This window comes from Triticum urartu, chromosome 1 (genome assembly GCF_003073215.2).
Source record: "Triticum urartu cultivar G1812 chromosome 1, Tu2.1, whole genome shotgun sequence".
Classification (NCBI taxonomy): Eukaryota; Viridiplantae; Streptophyta; class Magnoliopsida; order Poales; family Poaceae; genus Triticum; species Triticum urartu.
Genome location: NC_053022.1, coordinates 527,864,332 through 527,878,295, shown reverse-complemented (window position 1 = coordinate 527,878,295; position 13,964 = coordinate 527,864,332). Strand labels below are relative to the sequence as shown.

At 43.5% G+C, this 13,964-nt stretch overlaps 1 protein-coding gene and 1 long non-coding RNA gene across 2 annotated transcripts; both read right to left on the bottom strand.

Moving 5' to 3' along the window:
• Positions 1–1,185: 1,185 nt before the first annotated feature.
• On the bottom strand, positions 1,186–1,956 carry LOC125537641. The gene is made up of 2 exons (XR_007296014.1): positions 1,841–1,956; positions 1,186–1,609 (listed from the first exon to the last, which is right to left on the bottom strand). It is a non-coding gene; the product is annotated as an uncharacterized LOC125537641 (long non-coding RNA).
• A 6,901-nt stretch (positions 1,957–8,857) lies between these two features.
• On the bottom strand, positions 8,858–11,449 carry LOC125537629. Its single transcript, XM_048700960.1, has one exon. The coding sequence runs from the start codon at positions 10,903–10,905 to the stop codon at positions 9,580–9,582; it is 1,326 nt and encodes a 441-aa protein (XP_048556917.1). The 5' UTR covers positions 10,906–11,449; the 3' UTR covers positions 8,858–9,579.
• Between the last annotated feature and the right edge of the window lie 2,515 nt (positions 11,450–13,964).

Here is a 13,964-nt window from a genome sequence, read left to right as displayed (position 1 = left end):
AAAAACATTTTTCAAGCTAAAAGAAAACTGACTGAATAAGGCCGTCCAGTCTGGATAGCCTCGACGATAACACAGTGAAACCAACTCGTGACCCAATTTCGAGATCAGCAAAGTGCACGCAAACTAGTTAGGTTGTCCAATCTGTGTCTACAAGCCGAATTTTTTGGACGCGAGCATGATCCTGCAGCCAAGATCGTCTGGGAGTGCTGGCTGCTGGGTTCCATTGCGGTGTCGATTGTTCGCTTGGCTTGCATGTAAGAACAGGTGCTGGACCTAAGGGCGTTTGGCCAAATGTGGACTTCCGCACCAGGATGCGGATACAAATTGATCACTTGCTGGTGTTCTGCGTCTTCGTGCGCTTGGTCTGGCACCCTGTGTTCGTTGCCTGGGAGGAGAGGAGTGGATGCCCTTGTCGGAGGACAGATCACTGCCTTGGTGCGCTTCATTGCAGCCACAGGCGATGGTCGGGAAGGATTTGCACACCGTCGTCGTCCTCGTTTGCCGGGAAATTTGGAAACACCGTAACGCAATAGTCTTCGTCAACGCTTCTCCATCTGGGATCTACGACAAGGGACGGACTTGGCAACTGGTGGGCCTGCTACATGGAGACATGTCATCTTTCTTCCAAAAGCTGTATAGGCGGACCTCTAGAGAGTAGTTGCATGTAACAAAGGCCGTAGGCCAGCCACCATTGTAGACTTCTGGATGAGACTCTTTCCTTTTCTTCAATGAATATACGATACACATGATTGTGCGTATTCTAAATATATATATATATTTTGAGTGGTCACAACATATTAATATATGACATAGTTTTGGACAGCTGAGAGGGCCGTAAATCAATGTAGAACTTTTCAAAATTTTAAATTTACTAATAATCTTGAGGATGTTATTAATTTTGTCTTTTATATACATGCGTCCAAGTGGTTCCCAATATGTGCCTCAACGGCTCAACCACCGTCTTATACAACCAACGTCCAATTATTCTGCTTTATTATGGTGGCTAGCCTACTTGAAGTACAGTTGGCATACATACATAGGCCCTGCTTTGAAAAAACGTATGGATAATACCGCAAAAAAAAAACATATGGATAAAGATATGTACGCACGTAGAGTTTTCTTTTCTTAAAATGGTTGTACACAAAACAGAAAATACAACCTCTAAACCATTACCTGGCCCATGTATAGATAAAAACTGTAATGCTGATTTTACTTTGTTCGATAAATACAGTACTCATTAAAGAAATTTACATGAAGGCCAGGATGTACTCCACTATTCTATATGAGCATCGCAAATTGGTCCATCTCGCCGTCTCGGCACAAAGCAGGCTCGAGCTTGCTTAAAGGTGCAAATTACCAACTATACAATTGTTTCACCGTCATCTTCCAACAGCCTGTCAGAAGTGTCGTCGCTTAGTTCCTATGGCAGCTAGCCATGAACCGAATGGGCAGACGAAGCACGTAGCAGATGAGCAGACTTTGGCTGGGATCGTTCGTGGCCCCAAGTTTGGTTGTCGGTAACTCAGTTCAGACTTTGCTCGGCCGGGAATCGTGCACCGGCTGCGACTAGTTATGTGGGTAGTATTGCTGGGCATGAAGCCGATGACACCTGCAAAGAATACAAATCTATAGATAAGATCACTTATATTGATTTATCAATTAGATTTATATCATATGTGTTCATTGACCGTGCTGATTCTTGTGTTGTGTAGTACAATGCAAGCGCATTGGGGGTCAGAAATGTGTTTGAGCAATGTGCAAACTCGAGCCTCAAAAGTGTAGAGATATGGATCACATGAGTCCAATGAACCATAGAGGGTTTTGCACTATTTTTGCTTACCGAAGGGATGACACCTCTGGCACGCAAATCCCAGATGCATCCCAAACCTAACCGACAATGTATTGAGAAATGAGATGGGCATTAAGAGATTTTTATATATACAACATTGTAAGGCCATGCCTTAGCTTCTTTATGGTATGGTTCTTCGGCCCTATGGTATTTATAATCGAGCATCCACACTGTGTGACTCCCAATAATTGAAGTTTGGCTTTATCTCTTTCACCCAACTGCCTTTAATGGTAGTAGTCAATTAGAAGTTATAGAGCCAGCTCAGTATACAATATCACTAAGATGTACTAGCATACTCCTTTAGAGCAAGTACAATAGCAGGCTTATAATCCGCTTAGAGCATCTACAGTCGAACCCCGTAAATATCTGTTGATGCGCCCGGACGCGTCCGCAGAACAGTGACCGGTCTTCCTTCACAACTCCGCTTTCACAACGTGTGCCTCCCCCCCCCCCCCCCCCCCCCCCCCCCCCCCCACACACACACACACACGAAACTATGGTATCAGTGCAACGTGAGAGAAACTGCATTGATCAACATATGAAACATAGCAACAAAAGAGACATAGATTCACAATTCATATGGACATAGCATCACATTTCATCGGATCAAACACAGTAGATTCATAGTAAAGATTAACTAAATACAAATCAGAGGAGGACAGGGGCATCGGAAATCACCATTTCCTCTCCGGCCCCTTCACCTTACGGTCACCTGTGCAGCTGCATCCCTCCGTGTAGGCGACGGTGGTGGGAAGGGCGTCGTCGGACGAGGAGGAGATGAAGAAAAGTTGTAGAGAAGAAGAGGCTGAGAGAAGAATCACAGGACAGAGAAATATGTGAATTTTTTTTGTACCACCAGGATGAGCAAGGGAGGCAGATAGGGTTCAATGAGTATTTGCAAATGAATGAGCAGAATATACAACATGCATGGGAGGCAGAGAAGTGCAAGTTGGGCAAGGGAACATGGAAGAAGCTGAATTACAGAACATGGACCAAACAGAGGACCTTGGGAACCTTTCCAACACCTTGGGAACCTTGCTTGGGTTGTGGAACCACGCGTCCAGGATGAGCTTGCACTTATCCTCCAGCGGCCTCATGTTGCTGAGCTTGTCACCTAGCTTGTTCAGGAGCGCGTTCACGGCCTCTGGCTCACACGCCTCCCCGGGTACCCTTTCGAAGCTCACTGTGGTCTTCTACGGCAGATCGTCGGGAGTACCCTGCATCACGCGGTGCTAGAGAACAAACTAGATCCAGGAGCTAGCACATTGGTGATTCGAGCATGTGTGTGCACGTCGCCTCCTCCTTCAAGGTGGGCCAAAGGTCATGCTGAGGGGTGGCCTCCTTGATGCACACCTGCGAGGGAAAGATGAAAGTTTTATTTTCCAGGACGTCAAGCCTGGCCTTTGCCGTTAGCTCAGTGATGCGGTCTCCAAAAGTGACTGCCAACAATACCCGATTGTGGTACTGAGCCTCCAACGCATCCATCCCCAGCATGCACTTGAGGAGAACATAGCCAGAATCCGGTCGGAGTTCTGGCTCCCCGCGCCACCACACCTCCTGCATGAACTTCCTCCCAGCCCACCAGTGTGGGTTCGCACGGCTTCGTCCACCGGCTTGCACCAGCTTAGCGGGAAGGGCAAAGACATTGCTACCTCCAGCAACGGCAGTGCTACCGCTGGCAGCAGAGATCTCACGGCCATTCTCGACGCTCTCGCCATCCATGGATATGGGGAAGGGGATTGAGAGGAGGGAGAGGGAAAGAACGACTGGGGATGGGGATTGAGGATTTAGGACAGAGACAGCTGGAGTGGGGCGCGGGTTGGTTTCCAGAAACGGCAGGGGTGTGACCGTAAAAAGAGCCTAGTCCGTGTTGGGGGGTATGTGGTGACACCAAAGCGAGTGACCGTCAAGGGGACAATAGTTTGGACCGTAGATGCAACGTATTTTCATGTATACGATCCGTAATGTAGTGTTTCTTGAGTTACGGTACCAAAGCGTTACTCGCCAGAGACATGGAGGACAAAAAGTGTTATTTTCTCTAATGTTGGAATTTTAGAAATGACAATGGGTATATTTATTACATTAACTAAAGCTTATTTATTTCTCTTCGTTTCTATCACAATAAGATGGACTTTACCAAGGATGAGAATGGATCAGAGGAAACAGAGGCGAATGCAGTGCTCGTTGGCATCAAGACGCTGTCGAGCATTTTCAGGGGGCGTATGACAATCGAGTTGGACTGCACCTCGTTGGCAAATGAGATTTTCCTTGACAAGATGAGCAGATCAGCGTGTTTTCCTATTATCCTCAGTGATATAAAGGAGACTCCGAAACTCTTCCAAGCGGTTAGAGATTCTCTAAGTGATGGTTGCATTGTGTCACCTGAGTGATTTGTATCACTCTTTTCCTCAAAAAAAAAAGATGCATGTGTTGCTGATTTTACATTGTTCGATAAACACAGTATACTCATTAAAGAAATTTACAGTATGCCCCGGATGCATTACACTTTTGTATATGGGCGTCACAAATAGGTCCATCTTGCCGTCCTGGCACAGAGCAGGCTCGAGCTTGCTTAGAGGTGCAAATTACCAACTTCTTCAAACAGCCTGTCAGAAGTGTCGTCGCTTAGTTCCTATGGCAGCTAGTCATGAGCCGAATGGGAAGATGCAGCATGTAGGAAATGAGCAAAACTTTTGCTAGGATCGTTCGTGGCCCCATGTTTGGCAGTCGGTAGCTCTGTTCAGACTTCTCTCGGCCAGGAATCATGCACCGCCAGGGAATAGTTATGTGGATAGTATTGCTGAACATGAAGCTGACGACACCTGCAAAGAATACAAATCTACAGATAAAAACACTTGTATTGATTGATTTGTGAATTAGATTTATACGTATCATATATGTTCATCGGCCGTGCCTGTTCTTGTGTTGTGTACCGGGGCCAGAAATATATGTTTGGGCAATGTGCAAACTCGAGCCTCAAAAGTGTAGAGATATGGATCACATCGAGTCCAACCAACCATAGAGGGTCTTGCACTATTTTTTGCTTACCAAAGGGATGAAACCACTGGCACGCAAATTCCAGATGCATCCCAAACCTAATATGTATTGAGAATTGAGATGGGCATTAAGAGATTTTGATATATACTACGAGTACATTGTAAGGCCATGTCTTAGCTTGTGTATAGTATGGTTCTTCAGCCCTGTGGTATTTATAATCGGGTATCCAAACTGTGTGACTCTGAATAATTAAAGTTCGACTTTATGTCTTTCACCCACCTGCACTTAATAGTAGTCAATTACAAGTTATAGAGCCAGCTCACTACACAATATCATATACTCCTATTGTACTTGCTCTAAAGGAGTATATTAGTACATCTCAGCGATAATGGAGATTCCCATAATACCATCAACAATTCAACATCTCATTACTACTTGTTCAATAGAACATCAAAGGTTCAGCTAGCGGTTTAAAACTGACAATGAACACAGAGGCAACATTCTGCACCCCAAGACCAAATTATTCTGCACATGGCATGCAGTTTTATCCTCTTGATCTGATTTAGCAGGGTAACCCTTGCAACATGTGTTCCTTTCCTTGATGCTGCCCATGACCAATGTAGTAGCTGATGCTCAGACACACATAATAAACTAACTTGCACCTTCATTAAGTCTCTGCCACACGCATATCAGAAGATTTCTGTAGCTCTTCCTAAGCCCAACTCATAGCAATTGACCCAAAGATAACTGACACAACTATTGGTCCCAAAAATGAGTCAGCAAATTTTGATATAGCTCCTCTCAGTTTATTCCGCTTGATCCTACTGCCCACCAAGTGAGACATGAAGAAGGTCGGCCTATCCATCTCAAATGGCTTAGCCATCGTGACAATGCTGCAACCAGTCGGTGACAATTTCCATTGCCCCAGTTTCGAGGTCTACAATGTACACACAATCTTGATTTCGGTACTAAAATAATTGCCTAACTTCCAGCAAAAATATTTTTGGTAATTACAGTAGTATACGCAAATTCAAATACTTCTCAAATTATTTTTAAAATTTTCAGATCTCCATCAAATTCTGCTAGAACTTTTGGCCGAAATTAATGAAAACCAAAATCGCAGAAATTCAATGAAAATCGGTGATTTTGCTTATGGATTAAACAGTTTTGAAACTGAAATGCAAAACCATGTCTAGCACTAGCTCATCACATTTAGGTGAAGGATCCTCCTCGCGTATGCCATATTAATTAGCTGGATGAACTTCTATGAATCATGAAAATATTTGGTTAGTCCCTGCAAGGGGAAAACAATCGACTAGTTGGTGGATTTTCAACATATAATGGAGTTCGTGGCTCAGGGTGAATAGAGATGTACTTGAGGGGCGAACATCACAGGATGGCACCCCAAAGGAGACAAATTAATGTGAAGATAGAAGAGGATGTCGCGCTCGATCTTTTCTTAGGTTTGAGGTTTTCTTCAGTTATTTGTGAGTTTTGACCCGGCAAAAAAAGAAAATTTGAGTAAGTAAATGGTGGAGTGAATGCAGGATGAAAACGCTTCAACTGAAATCTGCAAAATAATCTAAGTCTAACTTACCCATTCTTGTTTCATGTTAGATGTTCTCTGAACTACTTCATGCACACTCTGCTGTTGCATGTGTTACTGCACATAATTTCATCTGAACAATTTTGACACACTTCATCCTACAAAATTCTGATCTTGTTTATTAGTTTCAGTCCAGTGATCTTCATTTGCATCAATGTTGTATATCTATCTTTTGTAGCCTTCTATCCAGATTCATGTCACTGCAACTGGTTCAATCTATTCGTGCCTTCTATCGTAGTGAAAAGGAAGGAGGCCATTTTGCGTCGCTACCGACTATCTTTAACCGGAGAGTGGATTTTTTGAGATGAGGTGTACCTACATCCGAACTCATTTACAACCTTGCATGTTTCATAATCTTGTGCTCGTGTATGAGATGGGATCAACATGATCCTCTATTTTACCAAGCTTTGTTTATCTAGAAGCATTGACGAATTAAGAAACAAGATAGTGCTATAGGTGCAAACATATCAATTTTAATCACAATTAACTGGAAACTTTCCTCTTTAGATAATGGAGATTCACATAACACAGACGGCAACATCCATTACTATTTGTTCAGCTAGCACACCATGTCTAAACAAGAACATGTCAAAACAGACAGCCCGAAAGAACCCAGAGAGCACAAATTAAACTGTGTAGCTCTTGTGCATTTTCATCATCTTGATCCGACAAAGAAGCCGTAGCCGGTGTCCATGATATTAATTAATTTGCGAGTCCATCAAGTTTGCCACACTTCACGTTCAAAAGAAAGAACATCTGCCACACACAAAACTTAACACTCTTGTAGCTCTTGTGCGCCACATGAAGTACAACTAACCCAAAAGTAATCGCCCAAGCAATTCCTCCCAAAAAGAGTCCAATATAGCTCCTCCAAATTTAGTCCTCTCAATGCTACCGCCTGCAAGTGATACATGAAGAAGGCCGGCCAGTAGATCTCAAACGGGATAGCAACGACAACAACACCACCAAACCAGCTTTGAACCATCTCCATTGCCCCTGTTTGGGGATCAATAATGTGCACACAGCCTTGGTTGTCATTGAGGAGCAATGCGCCGCCCATCTCACCCATGCAGATGCATTGCGCCAGGACGATCCAACCTTGTTGGGGTCAGTTTAGCTCAACGCCTAAGTGTGGAGCCAGTCTGCGTGTAGGGAATAAATCTTGTCCAGAAGTGAAATTGAAAAGCCATCAACAGGCCATGATTACAACAAGAGCCACTTACAAAGAAATGAAAAAAGATAGAGAACGGCAAAGATACAAGGTGTTGTAACAGCTTACCAGCGAAAAATTATTAACAGGCAAAAGAAAAGGAACGGGGCATGGCCTGAAACACCAAGGATGAAACGTCTTGAAACTATGTCACCATGCCATTCCACTTTCTCATTTATACAATGCTATATGGTGTACGACTTAATCGAAACCTTCTCCAGCCGAAAGAAAATGGTGTGCCCCAAGCCGGGGATCAGTCAAAATACATGTCCATGCAGCTGTGGGAAGACATGGAGACAGGGGTCCAATAGGGGCGATCTGTGGAGATGAAACTGATACATATCTTGGAGCTTCGGCGGTATGTATAGCTGATATGATTGATCCGGAAATCCTGGAATCGACGACGTGCAGTGAAGCTCTATCTTTGGCTGCAGATATTCGTTGCCAGCGTCTTGATATATCTACTGCTTGTGCAGCTCCAGTTAAGCATATCTAAGGTGTCCATCTGGGAAAATCAGGAGTAATCATCAAGGGAATTCAGAAGAAGATGGGAGGATTTTACCTCGGTGCATATCATCCATGAGAAGCGATATTGTAATGTTGAAGCTCATAATTTGTCTAAAGCAGCTACTACTTTAGATCTTGGAAGGCACATATGGCTATCTAGTAGGTCCGGCATTATTTGTATCCCGTCCAACAACTGATTGAATAAAGTGCTTTTCAACCCTAAAAAAAGAAGGTACAAGCGAACCTGGGTGAACAATGCTGAACCGGATCAACTAAAAAAATCGGGTGGCATGCTGTGTACAACAATTTAGGCTGATAGTTGCCAGATCCTAAGGAGTGGTTAAACAAGATATCCTGCAACCAATGACACTGATCAAACTTGAAGATCTTCATCTAAAAACTTCTGAATGAAAGATGCCAGCTTCTCCAATTGAAGCTTTTCCTGGAAAACAACCTAATTAATCAGAGAGAACTGCTGTGATACTTTGCTCAGTTGGCAAGCAAGATTAGGGCCCCACAACAGGAAAAGAGACAACAAGGTTCAGGTGAATGCCAAACAGGATCATAACAAAATTCATCTTCACTCTAATATTAACTTGATGTCCCCTTATATATTCACGCCCATTTCCTCTTTTTTATTTGCATGATGTGCTTGCCGCGTAATTCATCGGCATGTGTATTGATCCCACCAACACAATCAGACCCATAAGGCCATAATTCAGGTATCCAATATATAATTGCATACAAAAATATCTGATTTTAGGTTTTTAAAAATGCTTGCTCAATGCATACATGCGTCCTGGTCATCTGCCACAAGTTTTACCTTAATCTCTACTTATAGCAAAGAACGTAAAAAGCAAATTAAGCAGCAATCCAGGAGATAATGCTACATGTGCAAATGAAATGTCAATTACGATCATAATTAGCTGTGATGTTTTCTTCTTTGATAATGGGGATTCTCATAATAATACAAACGACTACTCAGCACCTCATTACTACTCCCTCTGTAAACTAATATAAGAGTGTTTAGATTACTACTTTAGTATTCTAAACGCTCTTATATTAGTTTACGGAGGTAGTATTTGTTCAACAGAACATCAAAGGTTCAGCTAGCAGTAGCACACCAAGTCTAAACAGGCACATGTTAAAACTGAAAATAAAATACAGAGGCCATATTCTACACCACTAGACCAAATTATTCTGCACAAGGCAGTTCTATCCTATTGATCTGATTTAGCAGGGCAACTCTTGCAACATCTGTTCCTTGCCTGGACGTTGCACTATGATCAATCTCGTAGCTCTTCATGATCCAGACTCATAACAACTAACCCAAAGATAATTAACCCAAATATGCGCAGGTACACGTGATAAATTAACTTGCATCTTCATTAAGTCTGCCACACACAGATCTTAAGATTCCTGTAGCTCTTCATGATCCAGACTCATAACAATTAACCCAAAGATAATTGCCACAACTATTGGTTTGCAAAAAGTGGAAGCAATTTTCGATATAGCTCCTCTCAGTTTATTCCGCTTGATCCTACCACCCGCCAAGCGAGACATGAAGAAGGTCGGCCAATCCTTCTCAAATGGGACAGCCATCGTGACAATGCCGCAAAACCAGTCGGTGACAGTCTCCATCGCCCCAGTTTGGAGATCTACAATGTACGCGCAATCTTGATTGTCCTTTACGAGCAGTTTACCGCTCATCTCGCTCACGCACACGCATTGCACCAGGCCAACCGTACTCTCCTTGGGTTGTATCAGCTCAATCATCTTGGTTTGGTGCCAGCAGTCTGCCATGCCATCTACACTCTTGTTGTCACCTTCATGTGTCCACATCTCCAGCCAGCTGCAGTCCCTGTATAAACCAAGCAGCGATAGACTTCCATCGTTGGTGACATTAAGCAGTGCACTTGAAAACTTGAAGCCGAGGGGGTTCCTTGTGAGAGGGAGCTTTGTTATAGACATCTGCATGGTCTTAGCGCACACGTTGAGTGTGTAGAAGTCTGACGAGTACTTGAAGAGCCAGTGTGCCATGCCTCGGCACACGACGATGTTGATCTGCTGGGGCACCACACGTCCGGCATACTCAACAGGTTCAAACCAGTTTCTAGACGTCCTCCAGCTCAACTCATTGGACGCGAGCACATGGAGATTGTACCGTCCGTCGTAACTGATGATTAGCACTTTGAAGGACGAGTAGACTGACGGCGACGCCCCTCGCCGTTTGGTCACGCGACAATCCGCACCAGTTAGAAGGGCGCATCCTTCTATTCGGAAAGACCTACTGCACTTCAACGGAGGCAGCGGGCGGCTTGTGCCGGCGATTGGATCACACACAGCCAGGATCATGATTTTCTCGAACATGCTGATGGCGTCGAGTGGGACGAAGCGCACAACAAGAAGGCCACGGTGCGAGGCGAGCACCACTGCCTGGCCGCTTCGAGGCTGATCAGGGATGGCGATGAAGCGGTGGGGGGAGCATGGCACCGGGGTGAAGAGCGGCATTGTAGAGCTCCCTTCTGTTGGTTCTTGACGGGGCTGTTGCAAGGCGAAGAAGCCGAGCAGGGAGGACTGGAGGCTCACGCCCTCCGGCCAGCGGCGGCGGAGGAAAGACGGGTCAGCTATGAGGAGGCGCCATCGTCTGCACGTTGCGGTGCAGCGGAATAGGGCTGCCACCTCCGTCACGCGGACCAGGATCTCCACGACAACGTCGTCCGGCAGCGTCTCCATCGATCTTCCTTGGGGGCCGGCGCGCGGTACTTGCGACCTGCGATTGTGGGCAACCCGAGGTTAATTAGGTCTCGATCTGAGGTACCAAGAACCCGAGTCGATCCCCGGGTTAATCGTGCGCGCTGAAGAAGTGTGGAAGCTGCTACCTTTTCTGTGTTGTTTGGAGGCGCTGGACTGGGAGGAAACAGGAGGACGAGGCCGTGAGGCAGATCCGGCAGACGAGGGAGGCCCTGCGCCGGTCGACGGGGAGCGAGACGGCGCTGGAGTGCTCGACGGTGAGGGGGGCTGCTGGACGTCGAAGGGTTAGCCCTGGAACGACGAGGAGGTGACGGTCGATGGGGAAGGAAGCGGCGCTGAAGTGGCTGGACGGCGACCGGGCAGCGTTTGACGGGAGGCGCTGGTCGATTGGGGATGTTGGCGGCGCACTCGAGTGGCTGGACGACGGCGGGGAGGGAGACGGCGCTGGAGGAGTGGGGGCGGCAGCGGGCGTGGGATCAAGCGCCGGAAGTGGGGTGCGGCGGCGCCGGACGGGAGGCGGCGTCCATCGCGGGGATTGGGATGAAGGAGAAGGACGACCGAGAGTCTTTCTAGGGATTTTCACCCTTTTCCTGACGTTGGGCCCATCAACTTAATTCGAGGCCTTGGGCCCTTCACAAATATCCTGGGCCGTCACTAAGGCCTTATTCAAGGATATTCGTACGAAGAACATATGAACAAGGAATTCGAGAAGAAAATTTCCTATAGATGCATTTGGTTTATAAAAAATGTATACAGGGAAACTATACGTTCACTTAAAACTCATTTTTTTGTGTAGGGACGAGGCAAGGCAAATCCTTAAAATGACAAGCGTCATCTTCAAAATCATGTACAACTCCTTATGCCTAAGTTTTGGTTTCCTCTAAACCAAACGAGCCCTACAAAGTTAGTTTGGGGTAGTGTACTCTTCTTCCAGACGCTATTTTGGGTCGAGAGACGCATGGAAGGTATATCTCGTATTGAGCGAGACAGAAGGATCTCTCGCGTCGAGCGCTATGGGTAACCGCCTGGCACTTCAGCACTTGCGCGCAAGGGAAGAAAAAGAATTGTGCGAGGATTTGATTGTAGTGTTGCTTGTCAATACGCCATCATCGAGTTCATGAGCGCGAACCATTTGAAAGAGCTCGGTTTCTTTATTTTTCTTCTGTTTTATTCGGTTTTCTCCCGGTATTTTGTTTTTTTCTTCTTTTCTTTTTTCTTTGCTTTTTTAGTTTTTCCATTCTTTTTGAAGTTGTTTCTTTGGTTTTATTTTTCATTTTTATAGTTTATTTCGTTTATTTTTTGGTTTTTATTTTTTTGCTCTTCTTTGTTTCTTTTATTTTTCATTCTATCTTTTTGTATATATCAGCAAAAAAAATCTAATACACCATTAACAATTTATCCAATGCAAATTTGACATTTTTTTAGTTCATGGTCAATATTTTTTCTATAAATATTTATAACACTATTCAAGTGCTTGATTAATATTTTTCAAATACAAGATTAAAAAATTTCAAATACAAAATTTCTGGCGCTGTTGCATGAGAATTTCTTACTTCTTATCTATTTTGCGTAGTTACTTTTTATTTAATGTTTGATTGCTTAGTTAGTTGATAAAATATTAAAAAATAATTTTAAAACATCACCTATGCACTCTTTTGTTGCAGCTTGTTATATTGTCTACTTCAGCTCACAACACCAAACTTTGTCACTTTGGTTTTCTTCCATTTCCGTTATTTTCTTTCGTTTTTCTTCATTTTTCCTTTTTTCTATGGTTTTCTTTGTTTTTCTTTGGTTTTCCTTTCTCGTTTGCTCTTTCCATCGGTTTTCTCTGTTTTTGTCTCGGTTTTTTGTTCTTTCTTCGGTTTTCTTCTATTATTCCTTCCCTTATTTTCTTATTTTTCAGCACATGTTTATATTTTCCATACACACTGTACATGTTTCTTATCATCAGAAATATTATTTTATACACATTTAATATTTTCAAGTACACAATTTACATTTTTTGAAATATATGTTTTGATGTCTACTTCTTGTCATACACATTGTACATTTTTCCTATACATCTAAAATGTTTTTTACACATGTTGTTTAAATACTTGTTCTGAAAAACAAATTGAATATGTGTTACACTTTTTTCAAATACATATTGAAACATGTTTTATTATGATACAAAACATGTTTGCAAACCATACAAACATTTTTTACATTGGACAAATTTTTTGAAAGATGTTACAAACATTTTGTTTGAAACTCATGCACACTTTTATAAATGTAATCATTTTTTGATGGTATAAACTTTTTTTAGTTACACAAACATTGTTTACATCGTATAACATTTTAATAAAATGTGATGTACATTTGTTTGAAACATGTGTGCATTTTTGCAAATGTCACATAATTGTTTTTGACTGGAACAAACATTTTCTAAATGTTGAGCGAACATTTTTTACACCCATTCACATTTTTGTAAATGTGCGATGAACACTGTTAGGAAATTAACAAAATTATTTTTCATAATATATGCATTTAGTATTTCTTTAAAATAAAAATAATAAAATAAATACATGCATGCAATGTCAGTGTAATGGGACCACATGGTTAGTGGGCCGGCCCACTACTGGTTCCCTGCAGATGACACGATCTACCGGTGCACATGAAGCGAGACACAAGCCCTAAAAAATGAAGTGAGACATAAACCTGCCCGTCGAACATGTGAATTGGTATGTCACTTGGGACGAGGCACACAAGAAGGCCGGGCCGCAAGCCCCGCGGCGTTACCTGGAAGTCCCTATTTTTCGCCGGTGCCATGGCGGGATGGCAGCTATGACCGAAGAATCCTAGTTAAGTTCAAAGTCACAAATCCAAAACTCTGATTCATAAATCCGAAAACCATAATTTCAAACCGCAACCCTTATCTATTGCTAAGTTGAGATGCTTGTATATATCCTCATTCATCCACATCAAAAAACTATCCTCGAGTGCATGTGGCGATGGTGACAGAGACTGATGAGGTCGCCGTCTTTGGGCAAAGAGAGAGAGAG

Coding starts and splice junctions, on each gene's coding strand:
- LOC125537629 (XM_048700960.1), bottom strand. CDS start 10,905: ATGGAGACGCTGCCGGACGACGTTGTCGTGGAGATCCTGGTCCGCGTG.